The sequence below is a fragment of the Montipora foliosa genome, chromosome 13, assembly GCF_036669935.1.
Source record: "Montipora foliosa isolate CH-2021 chromosome 13, ASM3666993v2, whole genome shotgun sequence".
NCBI lineage: Eukaryota > Metazoa > Cnidaria > Anthozoa > Scleractinia > Acroporidae > Montipora > Montipora foliosa.
Genome location: NC_090881.1, coordinates 35,525,921 through 35,553,420, shown reverse-complemented (window position 1 = coordinate 35,553,420; position 27,500 = coordinate 35,525,921). Strand labels below are relative to the sequence as shown.

At 37.4% G+C, this 27,500-nt stretch overlaps 3 protein-coding genes and 1 long non-coding RNA gene across 6 annotated transcripts in view; 2 read left to right on the top strand and 2 right to left on the bottom strand.

The window, feature by feature from the left end:
- The first annotated feature begins 309 nt into the window (after positions 1-309).
- Positions 310-2,956, top strand: LOC137983625 (adenosine receptor A3-like). The gene is made up of 2 exons (XM_068830773.1): positions 310-430; positions 1,307-2,956. The coding sequence occupies exon 2, from the start codon at positions 1,307-1,309 to the stop codon at positions 2,213-2,215; it is 909 nt and encodes a 302-aa protein (XP_068686874.1). The 5' UTR covers positions 310-430; the 3' UTR covers positions 2,216-2,956.
- Positions 2,957-4,916: 1,960 nt separating this feature from the next.
- Positions 4,917-8,505, bottom strand: LOC137983738 (uncharacterized). Of its 2 annotated transcripts, none has more exons than XR_011119004.1 (2): positions 8,447-8,505; positions 4,917-6,162 (listed from the first exon to the last, which is right to left on the bottom strand). It is a non-coding gene; the product is annotated as an uncharacterized lncRNA (long non-coding RNA). The 2 variants fall into 2 exon arrangements; XR_011119003.1 differs by lacking the exon at positions 8,447-8,505 and adding an exon at positions 6,460-7,835.
- A 2,017-nt stretch (positions 8,506-10,522) lies between these two features.
- On the top strand, positions 10,523-13,996 carry LOC137983737 (ER membrane protein complex subunit 5-like). Its single transcript, XM_068830912.1, has 4 exons — positions 10,523-10,686; positions 11,740-11,792; positions 12,829-12,932; positions 13,679-13,996. Exons 1-4 carry the CDS (start codon positions 10,524-10,526, stop codon positions 13,764-13,766), a joined length of 408 nt encoding a protein of 135 aa, XP_068687013.1. The 5' UTR covers position 10,523; the 3' UTR covers positions 13,767-13,996.
- A 1,325-nt stretch (positions 13,997-15,321) lies between these two features.
- LOC137983736 (sodium/hydrogen exchanger 6-like) overlaps positions 15,322-27,500 on the bottom strand; it is an 18,986-nt gene continuing 6,807 nt past the window's right edge. The window contains exons 8-16 of one of the 2 annotated variants that reach the window (XM_068830910.1): positions 27,408-27,500; positions 26,399-26,487; positions 25,318-25,431; positions 24,545-24,656; positions 24,041-24,194; positions 22,653-22,710; positions 20,891-20,973; positions 19,385-19,490; positions 15,322-18,801 (exon numbers count right to left, since the gene is read on the bottom strand). The exon at positions 27,408-27,500 is cut by the window's right edge and continues 13 nt beyond it. In XM_068830910.1, coding sequence (XP_068687011.1) covers positions 18,625-18,801; positions 19,385-19,490; positions 20,891-20,973; positions 22,653-22,710; positions 24,041-24,194; positions 24,545-24,656; positions 25,318-25,431; positions 26,399-26,487; positions 27,408-27,500 — 986 coding nt within the window. In that variant the 3' untranslated portion in view covers positions 15,322-18,624. The remainder of the gene's footprint in view (positions 18,802-19,384; positions 19,491-20,890; positions 20,974-22,652; positions 22,711-24,040; positions 24,195-24,544; positions 24,657-25,317; positions 25,432-26,398; positions 26,488-27,407) is intronic. The other variant, XM_068830911.1, reaches the window with a different exon arrangement.

Here is a 27,500-nt window from a genome sequence, read left to right as displayed (position 1 = left end):
AAGCATGATGTCAAGTCAAACAGGCTATGCTGCAAAATACAGAGTGCTTTATCTGTCAATGATAGCGCACATCATTTGTAAAAAAAGCCCTCACCTGCGTTAGTGGGTTAATAACTTCTGCCATAATTGGTCGCATGTTTGTCAGCTCGGTATAACAGGAGTTTAAAATACTGAAATAGGGATGAATACCCTAAAATTGGTTTAATGTTTCACAAGTTGTCAAGCAAGGTTTTGACAAATTGCCCAAGACGGAAAGTTAACTAAATGCATGTTTAATTTTACCTCTTAAATAATAACTCAAAAAAAGAAGCATTACTCTTCAGACATTTGTCCTGTTATCAAGGCTTTTACGTGATCTAAGTTTTGCGGTTAGCTGCGTCCCGTTGTGATACTGATCCTGGTGTCTGTTCTTAAAGTACAGCAACTGAAGGTCGGTATATATCTTTATTTATTTATATTTTTTCAATCAAAACAGCAAAGTGGTCAAATATAAGCTCTATCAACTCGACATGTTTGGAAAATGTTGAACTACGGGTGCATGTTTAGTTTACTTTTTGCTGTGTGGGTTCAGGATTCATTTGTGTGCGTTTGCATTACATTTTCTTTGGAGTAGGCCCTGGGTCCATTTTTAGAAAGCACACCTAACTATCTTTAATAATAGGCTAAACATTCGTTCAGAGAGATTCCACCGAACATCCTATGGTCTTAAGGAGGCTCGAAAGGGTTTTCGGCTGAGCGCACGCGCGTAAGCGACACACGCAATTCTAAACGCTGCTTGCGTCTGCTCATGGTTCAAAATGGGTCACCAGAAATAAACAAATACCGCTAATTTCGCTCACTTTCTTCTAATTCCTATATATATGAAATATAAATCGACATCTCCTATTCACGAAAACTACGAAAATTCCACACAAAAAGTTTGATTGCCGCTTAAATCCGTTTATATTGGGCTGTAACTCCACTCGCGCGTGCACTCGAATGATCGGGTGACGCATGCGTCTTTATGATCACTTTATCCACACCCCCACCCCCCCCCCCTCCAAACACAATGTGATGTCGGGCCGTCCATACTAATACACTTGTCCTGCTTTCTCAAACTATTAAAATGCAACATTGTTAAGGGGAGGGGGGGGGGGGGGGGAAAGTGGGAAATAGTTTACAAATTCCCAACACTGCATTGTAGCAGCCAATCAGAATGAATCGATTTTTCCAAGTGCATTATTTGTTATTTAAGAATGTAAGTATTTGTGAATGAAAATTTATCCTAATGTCAGCTTGATCGTCGTCGTTTTCTTTCTTCTCGTAGATGATCAATGATGCTTCATCATCCGAGTACATTGCTTGGTTCATAGTACTTGGCATCGAGGCTGTTACTATGGTCACATTGAATGCCCTTACAATCATCATTTACCTGAAAGAGCCAAGACTTCGCAAGCGTAGCATGTACTTGGTGATCAGCCTGGCAGTGGCAGACATTTTTAATGCATGCAGTGTGATCTTCTGGATTTTCTCCCTGGCAAACGGTTGTAACTTTTGGACGATTAAGTTTTTGAATTCAGTCGAGATCTACGTGGTCTTAGTAGCTTCGTTCAATTACTTTCCAGCAGTCTCAATAACAAACCTTGCAGTTATTTCTTTGGAGCGAATGCACGCAACTTTTCGTCCAATCAAGCATCGCCTTATCGAAAAGAATATCTTTGGAGCAGCTGTTGCGGCCGTCTGGTTAATAACTGGACTGTTTACGGCTATTTTTTTGTCACAGTTTCTGTTGGGTGACATTAGTTGGGATCACGTGTACTCGGCATACTTCTCATTCCTATTATGTGTGTCTTTTATTATCTTTGTTTCTTACACGTCCATCGCTATTAAATTTTACTGTGGAACTCATCCTCAACATCATGGAGCAATCATTAGAGAAAGAAAACTGACCAAGACACTGTTCCTAGTAACAGTTGTATCGTTAACACTATTGCTGCCACTTTTGATTGTCGACTTTCTTTTTTTTGTTTATTCAGGGGGGAGTTATGATACAATTTCTCATCAAAAATGCTCGCATTTACAGTATACTCTGATCTTCCTTTTTTTTGCAAACTCCTTCATAAATCCATTGCTATATGCGTTGAAAATTCCAGAGTTCAAAAGAGCTCTGCTTTCATTATCGCGTTGTAGATCTCACTCGCAGCGAGTTCGGGTTTTTCCTCTTAATAACATGTAATTTGTGAGATTTCACTCAGTTAGTTGCTGAATGTATGCTTATTAAGTATATTAAAATACTTACTGAGGTTATGAAAATTTTGTCCGCCTACTCTCAGCTTAGTTTTTGACCCAAGAAGAAAAGCAATAAACGTGGAAATGCATGTTAAACGTGGTCGAAAATATTATACATTTTGCAATAATTTATATTGTTTGTTCTTATGTTTTTAGCACGATAATCTACTAAACATTAGCTTTGTAAGCCCGCAGTGAAATTCAAGTCAAATAAAATTGATGCATGTATGTGTGTATTTAGAGCGGTTTTCAATTGAGTGTCGAAAGTAATTAGATAATTACTTTGCTTTACGATTACTTCACTCAGTGATTGGTTCAAAGTTCTCGCGCCATTTTCTCAACCAATCAGAAGTGAAACCAAAACCAATCGTGGCTCGCTTGTACACATTTTCGCGCGCTTTGTGTCGGCTACGTGTACTTAGTTCGAGTTTGACTCGTTTACTGGATTGTCTCCGTCCTTTTTGATTGGCCAAAGTAATTACTTTGGTTTTGGTTTTACGACACTTATTTGAAAACCGCTCTATGTTACTTTCAGTGTAATATGTTTCAGATGGTTTACGGAGCTGCATGACGCGAGCAAAAGCATGCCCACGAGAAATGTCGATCAACGTTAGTTCCTCTAAACACAACCGCCATTTTTTAAAATGCCCATAACCCCAAAATGTTTTTTCGCTAAAATGAACCTTTGCACCTGTTCGAAACGCATTGCGGCCATTTTTTTCCTTTTTCTAACAAATCCTGCCATTTTATAGGCTTCGAAAGTTGCCAAAATCCAAGCATTTTTACAAAGAGTTAATGCAATGTAAATCAGTTTGTGACGTCAAAACAGGAATAGACCCACTCCTCTTCTGACTCGGTCGTGAACAAAAGATGCTTGGATTTTCGCAACTTTCGAAGCCTATAAAATGCCAGGATTTGTTAGAAAAATGAAAAAATGGCCGCAATGCGTTTCGAACAGTTACAAAGATTCATTTTAGCGAAAAAAATTTTATGGGGTTATGGGCACTTTAACTGATAACTATCTATCTTCTTCTTATTTTTCTTCTTCTTTTTCTTCTTCTTTAAATCGACACAAGATGAAGTAAAAGTAAGTTTGTTTCTTTGTATTTTCCTCGCTGTAAACTAGGATTAGCCGATTTTTTTTCTGCATTTCATATTTCCCATATCAAACCCTACAAACCGTTACGTTGACTGAGACTTCAAGTTATATGTTTGGGTCGCCAGTAGTTATTTACATAATTTTATTCGTAATATAAAATTGTAAATAAGCGACATGCATAAGTCATTCTAGTATTATTTATAAAATAAGTAAGGATGGTACGTGCACTCTCATTGGTCAATAGCTGTGTTTAGACGACAGTATACGAATTTTGATTGGTTGTTTGTTGTCAGACGCACGTTTTGATTGGCTGGTAGGAAATATGAGCGTGTATCAAGAAAATCTGTTTCAATCAAGAAGTAAAAAAAGCAGCATTTTCCTTGATTTGTCGAACTATATGTGAGAAATATTTCATAAAAGCAATAGAGGACTTTTTTCCGTGATTTACATAGCCTCATCTAAACACTTGGGAAGCTTCGGGAGTTAAGAGAATTCTCGACAGTTATACAAACCCTTGACACAAAACTGTCTCGAATTCTCCCCCTTGTGTTTAGATGAGGCTATGTAAACACGGAGAAATACCTCTTAATAACCGAGTTCGAGGTCCGTACTGTAAGTTACGGACCGAGTTTTTTCCCGTTGATTTATGGCCCGCGCGCTTCGCGCTTGGGCCATAAATCAACGGGAAAAAACGAGGATCCGTAACTTAGAGTACGGACCGAGAAAACGAGGTTAGCGGTAAGATATTTATTATATCTCTGAGGTTAACCGGCGCGCGGGCAAGGAAACTAGTCAAAGTGAAGCGGAAGGTTCAACTGCCACAAAGAATGCCGTGCCAAAATCCCAAAAACTAAATCTTCTTGGCTGTTAAGTTAGAAATAGTTGCTTGCAAGATTCAAACAGTTTTCAGTACAAGTATATGCAACAGAAATGACATGAAAAACTCGCTAGATGATGTTTTGTCGAAATTTTAAATTTAGCGGGCTGTACAGCGGGCCGTACTGTAGAATACGGCCCGCTAATTTAGCCAATTACAGCGCGCGTACTATCTGAGAGATATAATAAAGTCCGCTATAGATCGTTTTCACGTGACGTCATCATTTTCTAAAATCCAAAACTAAAGAGCCACGAAAGTTTTTATCCTCATCAGGCATAAGAGGCGGTAAATTTGTATCCGTTTGCAATTTTAAAGCTCAATAGCGTGCTTCGTTTGGAAACCAGAGCATTTTGAATTTCTGAGTTATAGCGGTGCGTGACACGAGGCGACGATCGAGTTTATTGAGAAATATATATTTATCTCATGGTTTTGAACCTTTTTAGAATTTAAAGCATTAGGAAAAGTGCTTAGGTAAATAGCTATCTGTTCAGTACAGATGATCACTCACCTAGATAGTCAAAGTAAGTAACAGATGTTGACACTATTTTCCGGCCGCCATATTGGTGCACCACAGATTTGCACCAACATGGCGTTTTCATACTGGGCTCTGTAAATTTCTGCGAAACATTTCGACGAATATCTGAAGTTTGGGGAAACGCACAGGCCTAAAACTTGGAGAAGTGTCTTCTTTATTTATCTTCTACAACATCACGAATTCTTGACTATTTCCACTGGATGGTTTTCGATTTATTTTTTATTGCGTGACAGTGAAAACGATCTATTGCTTAAGGACGGTGCCTACTATTGTTATTGCGCATACGTTCTGCGCATCTCGAAATACTCGGATTTCCTATCGGCGATGCTTACCAATACTGGGATATTTTTGCGCGGTTTAAAATTATGCAGAGAAAGTAGATCTTAGTAAGTACTATTGGTATCCAAAAAGAAAATTGGGGGTAACCATGAATTTATCAGAGATAATTACGCTTCAATTTAAGAATGAACGGCATACGTGGCTTTGTCTTTTATAGCTTTTTACAAATATTGTTCATGAATTATCATTGAAAATTGCGTGGTTACCCCCAATTTTCTTTTTTTTGTTTCAATAACACTTGTTAAGATCTACATTTCCCGCATAATCATAAACCGGGGCAAAAAAACCTTTGAATTAGTACGCACCGTTCTTAAATCATAGTTACATCACGCAATTTCAGAACATGTTTTAAGGTGAACCATTCAAGTTCATTCAATATAGGTGAATTATGACCTGATTTTCTAGTATCTGTTAACATACGGGCAGCAAAGTTTTGCATCAGCTGTGGTTAATGACCATTTTTCACAAGTCACTGACCATATCGCTGACCAATGAAAAGCTTACTAAAGACAGATTATGTATAGCACTTCTCTAAAAAAAACTTGCTGGACTCTCAGTATTATAAATTAGGTTGGGGCTGACACCAGACAGGGCGGAGTGCTTGTACTTGAACTCTATCAGTCCACTTTCACATAGCAATTGTTTACATCTCCACCAGTGCACTGACAGATAAACTGTAACATCTTCCCACCTTCCAAACGAAAAAATTCGAAGAATATTTCATAATTGTGGTTGGACATCTCCTCCAATGTAATTTTTCCATCCAGACCCACACCAAGTTTATTTCTTCCAAAGACTGGATTGGAGAAGGCGATCGAGAACTCAGCACCTCCTATCTGATAAGTCACATAACCAGAACACCCTGCTGGGGAAGCATCTCTTTCGTAACTATCAACTATTGAACAATGAAATGGAGCAACATCAGTCCATGTGAACCCGTCTGCCACTCGCCCACTGTCATAACGGTCTTTCACATATGTCATATGGAACCTTGTCATATTTTCTATTTTCACCCGACAAATGTGAGTCTTCACCATTTTGTACCTAAAAATTTTCAAAGGAAGATGTTTGTAATATCATGTTGACGTGACGACAAAATAATGACTTAAATTTTGCTAGGAAAAGCTATCCACGTTAACTAAAATTTGGGGATTTTCAAACTTTGACCGATTTTTTCAATTTTCAATCCATTTCCACCCTTGTTATCCTGAGCTGTACACTGACAAAAATTGAATTCAGTGTACTAACAAAGTTCTTGTAAAATAAGCTTTCATTACCATACTGGAGTTCCACTCAAATTGCGTGACACTACCCCTTTAAAATTCTCGGGAACCTCTTTACCTTGTTCGACGAAGTGAAAAGTAAAGGGCTCAAAGTACTACCTGGATTAAAGCCCAAAAAATGCAAAGAAGAAATCAAGATCATCATCAACAACAGTTTATTACATGGAAAAAAAAGTGGCAGAACTAGTCTTCATTCATTCGCGTGTGACTGAATTGGCACATTCTTCGTCAAGTGTACTTAATTATAGGGGAAGTGTAATGCAGTTGGACTTATTTCATTTATCAGATAATATACTGAAATGCAACGAAATGTAAAAGATCCCAGGATTTTGAGGAATGTCTCCACTCTAATGTAACGAAACTGTCCACTGGTGTCTCAAGCTCTACATGAACGTGACTCGATTGCGTTACATCTTGAAATACTAAAGTTAGGCTAACCGTTTTTTCAAGTAACCTTTTCTTCTTCTGTTTTCTGTAAAAGTGGTTTATGAATAAACTGATGAATTTCAGCAAAAAAAAAAAAAAATTCGGCAAACGTCCTTATATTTCCATGAACTCCTTTACAGTGTATTCATCTAAAGGAAACAAAACCTAAACCAGTTTGAACGCGGAAATGCAAACACTATGATCATAAATTATTCAGAAGAAAATGACTTCGCGTTCAACGGAATTCATCACATGGACAAAAAACAAATTTTACTCAGACTTTTCCTGTAATGCATCATACCTCCTATTTTGGTGAAAGGGTATTTAGATAATTGAAGAGAGGTCATTATATGGTTAACTGGCAAATTGTGAATAAATAAGGCCACCCACGAAAAACAACATGACGGGAAAAGACGTTGCATTTAAGACAAGCAATTCAATAACCGTTTAAAAAAGAGTCGAAAACATAGGCTGTTCTTTTAACTTCGCCGATGGCTTACACCCACGAAAGGAAAGAGAAGCTTTGTATAGGCTGTCACACAAGGACGAGAGTTGGTAATCTGAGTGAACAATGAAAAACAGTTATGTCGCTCATGATACCATAGGGAGCTTAAAGTGCCCCTTGGACGAAAATTCGCTTTTTTCTTTCGGCTCTATTATGTGACAAAATATGCCGTTGGGTTAATTACAGGGACAGCTATTCTTAGAGTTATTTTCATAGAGTTTAGATTGATTTTTAACACATGCTCAACACGAAATGTCAAAATCCTTCGTGGCTCGCTTACAATGAATTTTGACTCGGCTGGTCAACCGTTCACTCGGGCCTGACAGCCGTGTCTAAATCCGTTGTAAACGAGCCTCGAAGGATTTTGAAAAATTGAATATTTTGCGCTGTTTCTAAGCAATGGATGCTCCCTGGACCTTGAAACTTGGTCAAGGAAATTTATCTGTGTGGCCATTGCCGGACTTCGAGCTTGACTGATGCCAGAGAAGTGTGATTTTATCGGCGAGATGTGAGGTAAGCTAACAATTTATACTTTCCAGCGTTTCCTTTATTTAGGTACCAGTGACAACCCGGGAATTTGAGAAGTCGCTTAAATCGCATTCAATCAGGCAAATTACCACACAAAAACCGAGCAAGTCACCACGACAATTAAGTACAGCCTTTTTATTGCGAACTTTTGCGTGCAAATATCTTTTTCAGTTTGATATCGAGATTCCCATACAAATCCTTATAATTTCTTACCCTCCGAGTCCGGGACGACTATGATTTTGCAAGCATATTACAATATAAACTTGGAATAATTGAGAAATGATTGCAGAAACGCGGATTTGTATTTTTAGATAACGATCTCGCTGTTGTCAACGTCGTGCTTGGTTAATTAAGCTCCCTAACGTCCCTTTTGAGAAAACGTATTTAAATAATTGAAAGAGACAAAAGCGGTCACCATGTAGTTACATTAACTCGCAAATCATAATAATATTTATGACGCCTGATAAAATGATCAGTCGCATCGCGTTTGCACATATTTTGGGCGAATTACAAGTAAATTTCTTCTCCAAATATTACCGTGAATCAAATGAACGGATATAAAACAGCACAAGAACGGAAATTGTACCTGGAAAAGCGACAGACTTGCTTGATTGCCAGCTGTATCCAAATGGCTCGTGAAGTATTAATTAAAAGGCGTTATTTCCGGAGTCTGGGTACTAGGAAGTGAAGAACTAGTTCCCAGGCTCCCGAATTAGAGCGTCTTTTATGTACATGCTACATTTGTGTTGCACTCACATACCATCCCATTTGGACACCTCGATGTGTCAAGGATTCTCAATGAATGCATTATCTAACCAAATTGTGTTTATTTCCCGGCTAAAATATCTGTTAATTTATTCTCTGCGAAAGTAGGAGGCGCGGTGGCCTCATGGTTAGAGTGCTCAGATCCAGTGGTCCGGGTTCGGGTTCGGGTTCGGCTCGACCTCAATGTTTCCCTCGGCTTCGCCTCGGGGAACATTGAGGGTCTCGGGGAAACAAAACTCGCTGTTTCCCTTGGAGCCAGTCATTAAGTCCTTAGCGTTCTTAGGCAAGACACTTTACTCTCACGGTGCCCCTCTCCACCCAGGTGCACGTGTATAAATGGGTCAGTAGCGGCGAAATTCTGGGGGTAACCCTGCGATGGACTAGTATCCCATCTAGTCGCTTCATGCTAATGAAACTGGAGATAAGTGCCGGCCTGATGGGCCTTCTGGCTCGTAAGCAGAGACTGTGGAGACAATGCAGAGACAATGGAGAAATGCAGTAGGAAATAACGTGAGAACGTATAATAAATACTCATTAGCACTGAATGTTGGTCTTCGGTGTTAATATTTAACAATTAGACCCGTGGCCCTTGAGGGCGAAGGGTCTAATTGTTTTAGTATCACCCAACTAGTCGGACAGAAAAGGCAATAACAAAGTTAACAAATGCAAGTTGAAGAAGTAATTATTTGGGAATAAAACGAAAGAAAGCGTCACGCTTTTTGCTACTCTAGGACTATTACTAATACTCCTCTAATAGCATAGCCAATTAAAATGCAGGATTTACATTAGTCCACTAGTTGGGTGATACTAAAATAACGGGAAAAAATATTTTTTTTGGCGACGCTCTCCTCGGCGGCGGCGTCCTCTTTGCTCTCTAGGGAGCTTAAGCAACGACAACGGCGACAGCAACGAGAACGTCATCTCAAAACATAAATTCTCAATATTGTAATCTCTTTACGACTATTCCAAGCTTTTTAATATAACAAAAGTATGGCAGTACCTCAGGAATGAAAACGTTATGAGCGATGCATAATTTAGGGGAGAAAATGAAAATTTACCTCCAAGTGTTGACGTCCTCCATAAAACCTCAAATTTGACTATTTCACGTTGCTGTTTTGCTGACGACGGCAATGAAATGGACAAAAATGAAAAATGCACGTGCAGAGCGTGCACAGCTATTGTTTTTGGCCACAAGATATGCAAATTTGTGACGTTTTCGTTGTCGTCGCCGTTGTCGTTGCTAAAAGAGGGAGCTTACGAAACGACGACGCCGACGGCAACGACGACGCTACAAAACAATAGGTTTAGTGGGTCTGGAATAGGCAGTGGATACCATATGCATGTGGGTTCTTCCATTGGTTTCCCTTTAGTGCATACAGGATGAGGACAATCTACTTCATAAAAAGCATAAAAGTGTAATTTGATGGCAATGTCTGCCTCTTAATACCCATATTTTTAAAGTGTTATTAAAGCGAAACCACTTCTGTTATCGCTAACGTACAAAAGACGACCTGTTGACCTTTAACAGTGACCTCTATAAACAATAATATAATCACAGGGAATTTTAAAGTTGCTTATGCCTACAAATACCTACAAATATTTGATGGATGGTCTGTTTAATTAATAATAGACAAAAAACTATGGATTTTAAAACATACTTTCAGATCCTCCTCCGCCATCTTGCAATGGATCGAGTACAACCGGGAGCTGGACTGCAGGCTTCACAAAGTCATGAGCCTAAAAATTTACAATTAATGCAACTATGATTAATAGTTATTAAATAAATAAAAATTTACAACCATAATTAATTATTTTTTTGCAGGAATTTCCTGAGCCTTGGTGTGGAAATCAGCGGTAACATCATTGAGGGACATTTCGGGGAAAGTTACATGAATTCAATGATTGATGATAAGAAGAAAGCAAAATGGCGGACTTACGTTCTTGGTCGGAGTATTTTCAAATATAGTTCAGTCATTGCGTCTAAAATGGTAATACTAGGTCGTATTTTAGTCTTTTTTGGCTTGGTTGCCATTTTGCATGCTGGATATTCCGCAGTTCAATGTGAGTATTCACGCTAATTATAAAGGCAATAATTATAAAGCACTTCCCGACTGCCGCGTATCTAGACATAATGATAATTATATGAAACAGCTTTTTAAAATTAAGCAATAACAACAACAACAAAGTTATTTACCCCGTAACTACAAGCTGAATGTTTTTAGTTTCAATATGATTAATTAAGGGATACCGACCTTGTGAAGTAATCATCATAATTTTCTAGTATTTTGATAAAATAATGTACTTAATAAAAAATCGATGGAATCGATGATCGACGACAACCGATATAAATTAATCGATTGATATTGATAATCGATAGACAATCGATTGTGCAAGTTTCTGAGATTATCGATTGTCATTGATTATCAATGCCATCGGCGACACATGATTTTACTCTTTCCATAAGTCCAGAAGATTTTACTCATTACTGGGGGCAGTGGCATCTTGTCAATCCACCTTTAACCCTTTCACTCTCAATAACACACATTCCAAACCCTTTTGAAGGAAAATCGGGAGTATTTTTTAGTTCAAGCCTGTAGGGGGGTCTGGGGGTATCCCCACAACAAATTTTGCAAAAAGGGGTTTTGTGGCATTTCCTGCATTTTTGTGGTATTCTGAAAGGTAAAAATACTTGTCCGCCATTTTTGGAGCTGCTAAATGGAGCAAGACTGCTGGCCTTATGAGTTTGCACAACACTGCTGTTCAATGGCAAGACTGAGTGAGACATTATAGGATAAGAGAATTTTAGTACTTAACGTTTTACACTCTGATCGTAAAAAATACTTAAGATAAGCAATTCTTTTTAAGTTTATAGTGTCGCCAATTCGTTCTAGTGCTCCAGTGCTAGAGCAACTAGACAGTTAAATGAAGTTCCCTTCCTTTCCTTTCGTTTCCTTTCCTAAAAAGTTGCTCATGAGGAATTAATTTTTCAGGTGTGAAAAAATGAGGTTACAGATTCCTTCCATCCTTAATAGTACATAGACCAAAGAGTGAAAGGACTCCCCTCTCCTAGACTAAGTTGCTGTACCTTTTGTTTTTTAAAACTTGTCTAATTAGGTCGAACCTATTACAAGCTTTTAGAAGAGGAGTTTCCTGGCCTTCCTGCTGATGTGAGTTATTATACTGTATTATTTTAGCCTTAATAGATAAAAAGGATAGATAGATAGATAGATGATAGATAGATAGATAGATAGATAGATAGATAGATAGATAGGTAGGTAGGTAGGTAGGTAGGTAGGTAGGTAGGTAGGTAGGTAGGTAGGTAGGTAGGTAGGTAGGTAGGTATAGGTAGGTAGGTAGTTAGGTAGGTAGGTATAGGTAAATAGGTAGGTAGGTATAGGTAGGTAGGTAGGTAGGTAGGTATAGGTAGGTATGTAGGATAGGACACTATTTAAAATATACAGTCAATAAAAATCAAGATAAATTATAAATAATTCTAATAAAAGTAAAGTAACCCTATTTAACATCAATAACTCGTAACAGTAATTCAACTGACAAACCTGAGGTCGACAGTGCTCTTATCAGTAAGCTGTTTTAGCTTATGATGTGGGTCAGCTAATATGTTGTCGAACAGTTTAGTCCATAGGAGACTACTGTGCTCAGCTATTGGCTAAATCTAACCCTAAATCCACTATACTACACTACACTACACTACACTACACACCCTATTAACACAAGACCAATGCTTGTGAGGCAAAACAAAAAAACCAAAACGATCTTGAGCCCTACATGTATGTTAGAACAGTGTTGATTATGGTTTTACATAGACCAAAACCAGAAACTCATAAGGGTTGAAACGTGTAACGGCCCCTTGTGTGCTGGGAAACAAGCTTCTGAATATTCAATGTGTTGAGTACCATATTTGGAACAATAAGAGCGAGGGGTTTCCAAATATGGTACTTAGCACTGAAACATTCAACCAATCAGTTCGCACTGAATATTCGGAAGCTGTGAACGCGCGTTACACGTTTCAACCCTTATGGGTTTCTGCCAAAACGTAACAGTGACAGTACCATGTGCAAGGGCATTAATTTTAATGTACTCCTAACAAAAGCTCCAATTTGAGGGCTTGTTTACAGGTTCCATTTTGTACATGTACTGGAGACGTCACAGTGTAAATGAAACTCTTCTGTATTTTATTTTCAGGTGTGTATTCAGTGTATCATAGGATTGTTAATCGGATGTTTAGGCGTGGCTAAAATGTCTGGTGAGTTTAGGGAAATACGAGCAGCAGCTGAAATGGCAAACAAGTAAGTAAGTCTCAATTGCTACAGTACGATATAAATGTATTAAGTGAAGCTATGATCCTCGCAGTTATGAACGCAATTTTTGCAATTGCGTAAAGAAGCCTGAAAAATTCAGAACTTCAATGGGGTTTGAACCTGTGACCTCGCGATACCGGTGCGACGGTCCAACCAGCTGAGCTATGAAGCCATTGACGTTGGGAGCTGGTCATTCATTTAGTGGCCCTGTGTTCTCATAAAGTGAGCTGTCCATTTAGATCTTGCTTTTGCAAGCATAGGAGGTGGCGTGGTGTTCATTAATTCTTTGTGTGGCTGTTTCTTCTCACAAGTGATTTGGAAAAAAATGGTACCAAATTCCCTTTTTGAACTTAACGTTTCAGAATTAAATTACATTATAATTAATTTGTACATAGACCTTATTCATAAATGGCCGTTAATTTATTATTCTTTTGTCCAAGTGCAAATTAGCCTACTAAGCCTCATTTTAAAGCAAGAATTTGTTTTTAATTAATTCACTGTATGGTATCGAGACGTAGTAGGCTAATTTGGACAAAAGAACAAAAGAATTTTAAATTGACCGCCATTTTATGAATAAGATCTATAAAGGCTGGATATTTTGTGATTCAATATTTTTGGTGGATGAAAATTTTTCAAACTAGTCTGTTTATTAATAACGATAATTTATAATTATTTGTAAAATTATTAATTACGTATAACTTGATTTTATTTTCTCTGTCAAATTTTTATCTCAGGAGCTGGGAATCACTTGGTAATAGACCTTCATTCTACACTTACAGTCACAGAGGAAAAGTCTTGTTTGTGAATAATGAAGTGTCTTAAGATTATTTTGAACTGTACTTTGACAGAAGAGTGGAGAAACACTGGTTCTGGACTATCCTATCCTAAAAAGCATCAACCCCGAGCTTGCAAACCATTACCAGTTGCATGCCGATTGGATTCTAAAACACTGTCCTCAAATGTGGACAAATGAGTGACTGGATATGGTTAAAAATATTATCTGAAAATGAAAAACGCTTGTCAAACAATAAATGCAACCATGTGCAGTACGACTTGCGTGGCAGAAACATTGACTTGGACAAACTGAACAAGACTGCTCTGTGATTTGTAACTGGAAATTGATCTAACAGTGCCTACTACTGTTATTACATTCTGTGCATCTTGAGATACTCTGGTTTCCTATGGGTAGTTCTAACCAATACAGTGATATTTTTGCACAGTTTAAAACTATGTGGAGAAAGCAGAACTTAGCAAGTGCTGTTGGGGGGGGGGGGGGGGGGTTCCCATAATTATAAAAAGGATGGGGGTGCTCGTAACCTTTTTAGGGGTTAAAAAAGCGGTTTTGCTACCTCTTCTAAAGGGTGTTCAGCCGCAAAAGGCCCACAGCGGGCGCTTTAGTGGTCCCTTTTAGGGCATTGAGCTGAAAAATTATGACTAATTGTTAATTTTGTCTAATTAAAACCCATACTTTGGTACCTCTTGGGGGTGAAAAAATTTCATGCCACACCCACAAGACAGGATCTTGGTACCTCTTGGGGGTGAAAATTTCATGCCACACCCACAAGACAGGATCTTGGTACCTCTTAGGGGTTCTTTTCAAAATTCCCCTGCCCCAACCCCCGGCGGCATGGCCACCCCAATTTTTTTAAAATTTGGATTTCAATGACGCTTGTCAATATTTGCTTTTCCCACATATTCATAAACCACACAAAAATATCTTTGAATTAGTAGGAGTGGTCCTTAAATTAATCATCCTTCTTCACAACAAAAGCCAATTTTGCGGCCATCCCAGAAAAAAGATATTTCTCTCATGAGCATGAACATCTTTCCACCTGGTATTATTGATATTTTTTGCTTGCATTTGAATGGTTATCAGCCTTCTACTGGAAAGGGATTCTATACTGAATTTGGGAGAGTTCTTTTTTTTTTTTACTGTCACTTTCCACTGATTTTGATATTTCCTAAAGTCACCTTTTATCAACTGTCTTACTGACAATGTTGAAATTTGCCATTTAGTTTCTTATGAATGGAACGCTATGAACTACATGTAATTCTTGTTTGGTGTTTCTATTGTGATTCCCTTCAAGATGACCTCTTGGTCTCGATCCAGAGAAAACCAGTTACTATTAGCTAATCCAAAAAGTGATCCACTAGTTGTGTTGTATTTTTATTTGTTGACAACAGGATGTGCTGCATAATGCCGCAGATTTTGCCTCTCCCATCATTCACTCACTCATTTGGTGGTTCGCAATACGTTACTCCCAGTAATTTGCAGGGAGTAACATATCATTGAATGAAAGCCTAGTACGTTTTGCTGTTTTGCAAAGTAACCAAAGTTGAAAAACCCTATCCTTTTAAAGTGAATTCACACACTGCCTTTATTGATTTTAATTTGAATTTATTTAAAACAACTTCAATTCATAAATCTAGTTACAGCAGTTTTTGTAAAATATGAGAAATAATTATTATTCAATGAGTTTTACCTAATGTTAAAGTGAGAGCATAGATGCTCTGTACATGAAAGGTGGTCTGTGATCAAAAATTAATAGTACATTCTCTTGCATTAACAAAGTTCTGCAACTAATTACTCAGCATTGTACAACATTAATTTTAACTATAAGTATTCTTCACTTGACATTGCTTTTGGCATGAAGAATGCAGCAACATGACGTGAGAACAACACAATAAGAAGTACTTTAAATTAATTTGAAGAAACATGCAAACCTTAGACTTCAAATTATTGCAATTTGTGCTTTTGTTTTTTACTGCCATCAATCATTTTTACAGCAAGGGTTGAGGGACTCTTTAAAACAGATACCACTGCTTGCAGTTGGTCAATAGAGAGCTTTAGATTCTAGGACGAGAACGACTAAGAGTATGAGATTTTCTCATAGAACAACAGTGAGCGCGTGCAAACCAGCGTCATTTTGGCGGGGAAAACGTGACAACCGTCATCATTTTAGTACAAGGTTTGGCAAAGATATCATCATGTCAAAACAAGTCACCAACACGGTAGCAGTTTTGGCACTTTTCGATCAGCAAAAAGGCTCAGTTACCAGCAATAAGAATAACTGAGCAACCTACACTGCTAACAAAGAGCAAGATTAATCGTCCAGGTTATAAACCTTCTAGGTATTTTTGCTTAAAATGGGCAATCAAATCTCATAGTCGTTCTCGTCATAGAATCTAAAGGTCCCTAATACCTGAGAGAGGGTGATATGCACTGTCGTGTCACGGTGCTGAAAAGCTGAGTCAATTTAATGAAATGCGGCTTGCAAAGGAAGAAGGGGTCGCCATTCTTCCAACAGTGTCTACAGTGCTGGTCTGCTAAAATGATTGCCACTATTGAAAAAACAAAAGGATTCATGAATGTGCAATATTCAGAAGTTTGATTTGATGCGCACTATAAGATTGTTAATGATTACACATCCATCATGAATAATAATTTTTAGTTCTTTTATTTAATAAAGGCCCATCTTCAATTGACAGGCTTTTTGACTGTTTGTTCATGTTATGGAAATTCGCATTGCTTATCATAGCAATCTAATTGCCTGGATGAATTTCATATACATTAGGAAACTTGTTCCCAGGCACGCAATACCTGTCAGTGAAAGGTGGGCCTTTAAGCTTTAAATTTATAAATTTAATGTCAAATTTTAACCTGTTCATGTTCCTAATTTTACAAGTTTTCTATGATTGACCATGCTTCACAAACCTAGAGTCATATATAATCTCAAATCCAGAAAATGAATTTCATAATAACTATTGTCAAATTAACACTTATTGTACATCATTTGTTTTGAAAATTTCGCTATCTATAAGGAGTTTAGACTAACTACAATTTGGCTGAAATTTCCTAACCGTGTTCAGAACTAGCCCCGGGTATTCAAATGCCATGATAATTAACAATTATTATTGGACGAGGTTGAGCATGATAGTGATAATTATCAAGGACAAAGTTTGTGTTATCTGCCGAAGCCGAAGGCTGAGGGGGATATCACAAACTGAGGCCTTCAAGTTGAATTTTTTAGTGATATTAATTACCGCCATCATGCGAAAACCGAATCCAATAATTGTTTTATTATGCATATTCCTGAGCTGAGCTCCGCCATGACAAAACTGATCAAACTGCTGGTTAGTGTGTTACCAGTAGGTGACGTCACTTCTGCATGCATAAAAATATTGTCTGTAGGTATGACATAAGAGAAACGGAGCAAGCAAGAATTAGCTGCTTGATTATAGCCAATCAAAATTGCCTTGATGACACCAATGTATAATAATAATTATTATTATCATGATAACTTTATCCAAGTATAGACTTCACATGAAGCACAGGCCAAGGTTTTGGCTAGTCTCTCATATACCGGATCCAAAATTTAATTAATGTCCAGGAAACAATACCTAATTAGCAAGGCCTAATTAGAGTAACAATGGTTCTTTTGACCTCTACAAGGACGTCAGTTACACACACACACACACACTGTATTTGCAAGAGATTTCTTTATTGGTTTTACAAACCAAGTTATTTCAAGTTGTTGAACACTCACTGTCCAGAAATTAAGGACTGTGCCTACTAATTCGAAAGGTATTTTTGTGCGGCTCAAGAATATGCTGGAAAAGCATATCTTAACAATTGTTATTGTAATCCAAAAAGAAAAATGGGGACGACCATCAATTTCATACAATTTATGTATTAAAATTCAGGCATAAACAAAAGACATCATCTCGAGGCTCTGGATTTGTATGAGTTTATTCCCCGGAGCCTCGGGATAAGGCTTTTTGTTTTGGACTGAATTTTAATATAAATTGGTCTGTTATTTAATCTACAATAATTATTAATTTCGTGGGGTGTTCTTTTCCAAATTGAAGCTTAATTATCTCTGAAAAATTCATGGTTAGCCCCAATTTTCTTCTTGGATACCAAGAGCACTTGCTAAGTTCTGATTTCTCCCCATAGTTTTAGCCCGCACAAAAATATCCCTGTATTAGTATAAGCACCACCCATATGAAACCCCAGTATCTCAGGATGCACAGAATCTATGCGCAATAACAATAGTAGGCACCGTCCTTAAACTGACCTGAACAGGTAAAAGTGCAGAATGAGAACTTCGTCATCATTTGCTATCACACAACCTTAAATGGAACGTAGGGAAAAAGAGAATGCACGTGCAAGAGCCACTCGTTTTTGCTAAAACTACTATTCTTCTGTGGCATTTCTTCATCCTCCCATTATCCATTCAAAGCCATTGTTTTTGCTTATAAAACCTATTGTTTTGTGGCACTTGCAATGTTAATCAGAGCCTTCAAAATTGTTGTTGGTGTACATAAGCTCCCATCACAGACCTTAGAAATTCTACATAAAAGGTTACATGATGCAAAGATCTCATTCACACAGATATTGGAGCCTATAGAGCGTTTTCACTCACGTGACCAGCCGCCATATCGGATTACTGAAACAAAAGCAAGTATTTGCATAAAAATAGAGTTCAATTCCGGGAGGATTAGTTTGGTACACCATCATGGCTGCCATTTCTTTGTTTTGGAACACCAACATGGCCGCCGTGACGTCACATGAAAACGCTCTATAGCACCAATTAAACCTATTGTTCTGTGGCATTTACATGTACTGATGCTGTTGATAGAAATGGAAAATTCTACGGTTGCATGTTTAAGCGCTGATTCACACCCGATTAGAACCTGTTGCACCTAGTCCAAGGTCACCTTCTCTCATAACATCACTTGGTTCATTACTAACTACACTGCCACTGGTTGGTCGAATCATCACATCAGTGGTGAATGACAACTCGCCATTGATGTTGATCATGTCATCGTCACTGTCTGCTTTTGCAGATTGCACCTGAAAGTTAAGAAGCATAATATCAGATGATCCATCAGGAAAATTAGTCAGTAAAAGATCGCGTGGGTGACAGCTGACAATGCTCTCAATTCTGATAACAGCAAAGGCAGGCCAGACACATATAAATTTGATTGCTTAGTCAACGTAACGATTTGTAGAATTTATATGGGAAACATGAATTGCAGGAAAACTTTGGCTCATCCTAGTTTACAGCCAGGAAAATAAATAAAATATACACTTACTTTTACTTCACCTTGAGTCCTTGTCGACCTTGTTGACTTTGAAGTGTTCTGGGCTAATTTTGAAATTTGCTCCCATCTTTCATTCAAATTTCAAAACTAGCCCAGAACGCCTCAAATTGACCCAAGGACACAAAGTAAATTTGAATAAAAGTAAGTTAAGCTGTAAACTAGGATAAGCCGATCTTTTTCTGCAATTCATGTTTCCTAAACCCTACAAATCGTTAGATTGACTGAGCAAATGTGTTTGGGTCGCCTGTGATAACAGTTCCAATACCACCCTGTATATAACATTAAAAGTCGGGCTTCATGTGGTCTAAACCATAGGCAGGAACGGTTCGTACCTTGGGTTCCAGCTGTGGTGAGAGAAATCTTGCAAGTGGACCACACCAGCCTGGCAAGGTTTGGGTCAAGGGTTGACCATGGTTGGTAAAAATTGGTTTCATAAATGTACGATAAGTTAAGGAAGCAAGAGTAAAAAATTATTTACTAGGAAGTTTTACAAGAAACATGTAACCTTCATCATCTCGATCTACTAGTAGTTGATAGCAGATGGTAGGATTTGAACACTTAATAATTATGGATTTTCACTCTCAGCTACATCTCAGCCTCGAGGTTGTGAATTAATTTTTGTTAATGTGATGCAACACCGTTATCCATAATTAGTATCACCCAACTAGTGGACTAATGCAAATCCTGCATTTTGATTGGCTACGCTACTCTGTTAGTAATAGTCCTCGAGTAGCGAAAAGCGTGATGCTTTCTTTCGTTTTATCCCCAAATAATTATTTCTTCAATTTGCATTTGCTAACTTTATTATTGTCTTTTATGTCGACTAGTGGCCCTCAAGGGCCACGGGTCAATAGCCCATTCGGCTTCGCCTTTAATGGGCTATTGACCTGTAGCCCTTGCGGGCTACGGGTCTAATTGTTAAATATCATAAAAATTTAAAAAGACGTTACCACATACATGTAAGCAAAATCAGGTCACATGGATTAATCCTGAAAAAAAGAGTGCTCTGCAATACTTTGTTGTTGTCTTCACATCTTCAACATTAATTTTTACAAAATTTAATTATCTACCAGTTACTGTAATTTAAGTGCTTTTCTCAGCTCTGTGGTCAAGTTTTGCCTTATTTCACATTACCTTAAATATATAATTATTTTAAATGATATACACTGTACATAATATGAGCAAGTTAAAAGACAAACAAAAATGATGATATAAATCACAATAACATGCAGTCACTGTCAAAATCTTAGTATAATTACATCCATTAGGTGATTACAGAAAATTCTTTGCGCTGATTGGTTGCCGTTGAGGTGATCATTACGCTATAATCACCTAAGCCTTTTTTTCAAAATGGCCGCAAGCCGTTTTGTCAAGGTGACAGACAATTAATTTTGACAAATAATCACCTATGCAATTATACTAAAACAATATTCATCTCAGGCTCAGTGATTATCGGTGAATAAAAACCTTGACTTTGTCTCGGTTTTTATTCAACGATATTCACCCCGCCTTCAGTGAATAATTGTGTTAATTATTACTGACAGCCAATAAATGGTACTTCAAACTGAACGAATAACTTGTACAAACATTTTTTGAACTGAATATAAACACATACAAATAGTCCATTGCTATTTTTATGTTTGTTTGTTTGTAAGTACACATTAGCTTTCCATTTTAAACCTCCAACAATTATAATAATTATTAATTTATTTCTTGCATAATTACACCCCACACAAAACTGCTTAAATCTGATTAATTAGGATTTTGTAGTCACTGTCGGTATTTTTTATAAATATAATGAAAAGGGGAAAATAACATTCCACTGCTTTAAAGGATATTTGACATCAAAGTCATACCAAATTCTGAAAAGCCAGGCTCTTTCATAATGAACCTGCCTGGACCGCAAAGAGTCATCTTCCTCCTATTAAGATTAAAATAACAATCTCTTAGAGAATCATTATTGATAAACAATTTTCTGCTGATAATGACAGTAAAGATATTAAAGGCCGAGAACAACCAAGCGATGCCCAATTAACTTTAATTAAAACCCCAGTTTCCATGGTCAAGTCCCAACCTCGTTCCCACGGTCTCCATTGTCATCGAGAAGAGGCTCTCTCCTCATCGACAAAGAGACATTGGGAACGAAGTTGGGTCAAGTCCTCTTCTGACCATTCACTGTCAACACTGTTCTGAATCCTTCCAATTTCAACTTCTCAGCTGCACTTGCAAATAGGCAGCTGGTCTGCCTCCTGCCATTTGGGATTCAGCACAATTTATGTTCAATTGGCCCTGAAAGCCTCCAAGGGCTCACCTTGCTGATAGGTCAAAAATGCCATTGTCACCATCAATAATGCAATATTAATGACAACAAATGCCAATGTTGCCATCATCATTAATTCAATATTGCTGACAACAAATGTCATTGTCATCATCATTAATTCAATGTCAATGACAACAAATGTCATTGTCATCATCATTAATTCAATATTATGATCATAGTGATGACCATGATGATAATGTTCACTGCTATAGCTGTGAAAAAGACCAAGCTGTACTTACAATATTTGGAAGACTACAAGTCAAATCAATGATGAAGTGACGGTTTTTAAATGAAAGAAGAAACTGGAGAATCTGTAAACAACCTCTTAATGCCGATTTGGTGCAATTTTTGTTGCATGCGACAAGCCTACAACAGGCCTACTGTACAACTCGTTTATGATTGTCGTGTATTCCAGAAAAAATGTCGCAGCATTTTAAAACATGTTTTAAAATGCTGCGACAATCGAAAGTCATGTCACAGTCCTGTCGTAAACTTGTCACATGCACCAAAAATTAAACTGTGCAAATCAGCCCTGAGACCCCCTTAAAGCAAAGTAGGGTTCCAACCAACCATAAAATTACATCAAGTTATAATTATAATAATTAATTATAATTACCAGTAATAATTATAATAATTATTATAATTATAATTTTAACACAAACAATACACCCAGCCAGGAATTGAGCCCAGGACAAATTGATGGAGGGGAGACTTTCACACATGCTTCTATTAAATCCACATTTCAATAGTGTACCGTAATGTCATCTGTGATCAATGACAAAGGCAGAAAAACTTGTTTGGAGTGATCAAACACACCAGCATATAATCCCGATCATTAATTATTTCATGAAGGTTACGATTATTGCAACCTTCATAAAATTAACAATGAATTTCATTCATAATTATGACTAATATTTATTATTAAGTATTAATTATTACTCATATTATTAGCAGCAAAGATTAGTCAGATTTTGCAGGAAATCTTACAAGATCTTAATCCTTTCAACCATAAGGGTCTCTCAAGTGATGAGTAATATCTGGTGTTAGAGTAAAATCTGCAAGTTGGCCTCTTGGAATGCATGCAAACTCTTGTTAATGCACTTCTTAGCACAGTTAGAAAGAAAAATGTGTTAGAAGCAGAGCAGGGTTACATAATTATTATAAAACACAAGCACGCGCTTTCCATGAAATCTTTGCCTGACAGATCGAAAGAAATAAGAATCTTGGCAAGATCTCGGCAAGATTTCCAGCCGGGCTCACAAAGGTAACATCAAACCTACAGTGCTGACCGAAACAAAAGTTGATTTCTTGTCTTCTTCTTCTGGATCCACACCGACTCTGAAACAATTAGTATGTATTAAGTAACTCCCTAATTTATATAGTTCTTATAGGACCAGTTATGTCCAGAAATGCTTATAATAATAATTACATTTTACACCCCGATTTGTAAATTATATCCAACTGAAAGTGTGAAGTAAAAGTCTACGCATTTGCTACCTATTCCAAAGTAAGGGTAACGATTGGGTCAGCGTTATTTTTGGTTAGGGTAAGTGTAGCTGTTTATCTTTCTGGAGTCTATGGTCAGGAACACCTTGTGGTGGACACAAGTGATGTTGAAGTTGGAGAGAAATGTGAGGGGACACTTCGTTGCATTTCTGCAAAGCGTTGTGAATTGAATTGCATTTGTGGACATGTAATAATTATATTTATTATTAGACGGTAATACACTGTAGTGTCCCGGTTTGACTGATTTAGAACAGAGCAAATACAGACAGAACGGGAGTTTTTCAATGAGAGAAATTGTTTTCAACAAGATACAATGCCTGAGAATTTAGCTTGTCATCGCTTGTCTCTCGTCATTTCGTTTATACAATCAAATAAAGGACATTTAGCTGGCTTTCTGTGCTCTTTACATCATTCGCAAGGGCCCTGAAGGACAGATGATGCATTTTTTAAAGAAACATTCTTACCAGATAAAATTGAATCAAAAACACCTTTTGTAGTGGAATAATAAATCTCTTATTCGATAGTTTAACGTAAAGTGTATGATACCCGCAGACATTTTGCTCATTGCTCGGAAAAATACAGTACGCAACAAAATATCCGCGCGTATTATATGTTAACCCATTGAATAAGATGTATATATTTAATATGTAATTATATGTATAATTATTATAATATCCATATCAGAAAGACATGAATGACCACTCTTTGAATGTATGATCCCTCTTGTAGTGATAAGAATCGTGTGAGTTGTATTGTGACATTCTCATTGGTGTCTGACACTTACAGACCACAGCTTGCAGACTGAAAATACCGAAATCACAGTTATTGAAAGGTAATCGTTTTAAAATGGGTGCTTAGACTTACATGTATATACCGTTTATCAGAGCTATTTGAAATGTGTGCTTAGACCCAAATTCTGACAGTTTATCAGCACTATTTGTAGGCAGTCTGCAGTTGTCATACACCTCACTCTAATAAATACTGTAACAATGTATCTACCTGTGATAATTTAATATACTGCAAAAAAAGTTTACAGAATTTCCCGGCATAACTCATTATCCCACAAAATGCGGTAATAAACTTGCCACACAATTAAGCCAACAAACACTAAGATTAAGGTTACAATGACATTTAATTAATAACTGGCATAACATCAAATTACCTTATTTTTAACAACGTGAGTACTGACATTGTAGCACCTCCATTAATTATCACTGTTACTAAGACAACGATCAACACTGATGTCAACATCATTTGCCGTGGAACAGATCCGGTGTTGCGCATTGCAAGAGCAAATGCCACAGCACCCCTTAAACCTGTAATGAAAAGAACAATTGAACCGTAATCATGATAAATAAATTGAAAGTGAAAAAAAATTGTTGCAGGGCATTTGCAAGCTTAGACTGGAACAACAACATCAAACAGACTATAAAGCAAAAATAACAAGAGTAAAAAATTAATAACAGCTCTACATGCTCTGGATGTGTGTGTCAAGGTTGCTTCAGATGATGTTCTTGTAGGCCGCCACAATCCTCCTTTTCACTTAGGCTCCCTAATGATTGATTATCAACACTCCTTAATTGTTGAATGCATTTGAATTATTTTCTAGAAGTTATTTTCGGGAATGGAGAGGTAAATAAATACAATCTTGAACAGATTCATTTACCTGCAAAGACCATCATATGTTGGAAATTGTAATTAATCTTGTTACGTCTTCCTAAGTTGAGTAAAAAGGATAATGGATAAACATTGCAGAGTCTTCCTAAAGTCATGGCCAGCTATGCAGACCACAAGTTAAGAAATCATAACAACTGGCACCTGACAACACAGAAAAATAGGAGGTACCATTGATTACATTCTTCTTCGTTTTTTACAGAATGCAAAATTGCAAAACCATGAAGACCAAAATGATCAAATCCAAAGTAAATGATTGATGAGTATAAGGTCATGTGACATACTGCTAAAAGACAAACTGGACTGAGCACAGGCATGACTATTCTGGACGGCATGACTATTCTGGGGGTGGGGGGTAGGAGATGAGGGGTAGGGGTGGGGTTAGGGGTTGAGTGGAGAAGGTGGGGGTAGGGGGTGAATGGCACCAAAGCTGAAATAACCCAAACCTTTACAAAAATTTATGCTAACCTAAGGTTACAATCCCCGGGGCCACCCCCTACCCATCACCACCAGAATAGTCATGCCAAACCTGGATTGAATTGGATCATTCTTACTAATATTAATGAGTGTAGTCCTGAGAAGAAAAGTTGACTGGAAGTACAAACCTCTGGAGATCTAAAATCTGGAGATATTTTCCAGTCCAAACTCTATCTATCACAATTCACTCTAAAGATACCGGTAACTCTTGCTTTAGCTTAGGTTCGTCAAAATGTTTAACAATTGAAAATAACATACAATTCATAGAAACATAATCACAAAGGATACAAATGTCCATGATATAAAGCCAAGATCCCACTGATGATTTTGAAAAGTAAAAAGAGATAATCCCATGTATGAAAATATGAAGCTCTCTGCTAGAAAATTTAATAGTGCAAATGTCTGCAATGAAAGAAGAGATAAAACTCTCATTATTACTACTGACATAACTTTACATTAAAGTCAAGTATTGTCAGTGAACTCAAGATGAACTACACGTACATGTAAATCAGTATCAAATAACATTTTTGCAATGTTTTTGCAGACAAAATCTTCATTTTAACGAAGCCTTGACTGAGGATGAAAGAGGAGTTTTGCAGTTCTACATTTCATAAAGAGCTTTGCTGTAAGTAGTGCTTTTTCTGTATTTTTTTTCTGCAAGCAACTCAAACGAATTATATTAATTTTGTCGCACAAAAGAATACCCAAAAATAGAGGTTAATACTTGTATCAAAGCCTCACTGTAATGACTTTTTTCCCTTATGGTTCAGTTTTTTCCTTTTGTTATTCAATAACCTAAATGTAGCGTAACAGGCTCACTGCAAAGCCTACAAACTACGAACCTTCCTACCAGACTCCCGATCGGTGCAGGGATGGCGCGGTGGTGAGAGCACTCGCCTCCCACCAATGTGGCCCAGGTTCGATTCCTCGACTCGGCGTCATATGTGGGTTGAGTTTGTTGGTTCTCTACTCTGCACCGAGAGGTTTTCTCCGGGTACTCCGGTTTCCCCTCTCCTCAAAAACCAACATTTGAATTGTTGTGTTAATTGTTAATTTCACCTAACAGTGGACTCCAATTAGTGCTCCAGCGCTAAATTTATCTACAAGACACTTAATTAAAGTTCCTTTCCTTTCCTTTCCTTTCTTTCCTTTGTGGAATGTTTTTGCAGCTGTTCAAAAAACTTGCAGCACGTTTTATCGGGTCTAAGGCTACGCCTCGTGTTTTTGAAGGTCCCTGCCTCTCGTTTTTTAAACATTACTTAATAGGCTTTAAAAAGCAATTACAATTACACGTAAGAGTTTGATAACCATTAGCATCAGATTTCCACTGATGTCAATTATTAACAAGACTGTCCACACCAAAGATCACCTGTCTAGTGGTCCGTTTAGATTCTTCTGACAAGTTATTGTAAGTGTAATGTGCTTGTGATATACCGCAGAAAAGAACTGCTACAATACCTATTAAAAACGAAATATCACAAACATGGTAAGGGGTGGTTTTCACTTTTTAATGTGTGGAAGACTGGTCGTGCCAAAGATTTTTAGCACTCTACCCCACTTAAATATATTATAAATTATTATAGTAAATTATTAGTCAAGAGTAAATTTACATGATTTAACACGCCCTCAAGCCATTGTATTGTCTCCTTAAAACAGTCATGACTAATTTAGCATGAAAGCAGACTGCTTTAAAAGCCATCCTTTGGAGGGCAAATACATGTATCAAAGACATCATTTTATGACAATAACATTAATTCAAAAGTAGTATCCTTTGTGTCACGATCTTGTTACATGAGGTGTACATTGTAACACGTTTTGACTGCATACTGCTATAAATCTTCCTCAGGCAATGAGATTTACATGCATAGACAAGACTAAAAGACCCAGACAAGATATAATATTATTAAAGAGCATGGTCATGACATCAGGTCTACTCGCCTGGACCCAGACTTCTGCCATTTTAGAACACGCCTACAACACCAAACACTTCCTGATTTACATGTAATAAATGTTATTGATCGTGACCAGTCATTAATAACAAATGTACAGGAAGACAGTCACATCCTCACCCTCCTATAATCCTTTAACAACCAAACCGAGATAACCCGGCCAGACTTAGTATTCTACTCTGTCCAACGCCAGACGATTTTACTCATCAATGGGGAACCCCTGGGAGTCAATGGGTTAAGGGCATAACACCCCCTTACTAATTTGTAGTTTATAGCAGCCCACTGCTTTGATACATATTGACAGCCCCAGGTAAAAGGATTGTGTCAGCCATTATCTTCAATTTGATATCATCAACCATTGCTAATATAATTATATCCAACTCCTAGAAACCTAAAAATCATTATCCCATTGGTCTTGCCAAGACATACCAGTAAGATTTGCTGCCTCAGCCATGAGGAATGTTGTCCATGAGAGAAGAAAGAACAAAGCTGTCTCCAGCAATGGAAAGTCTGAGATTTTTG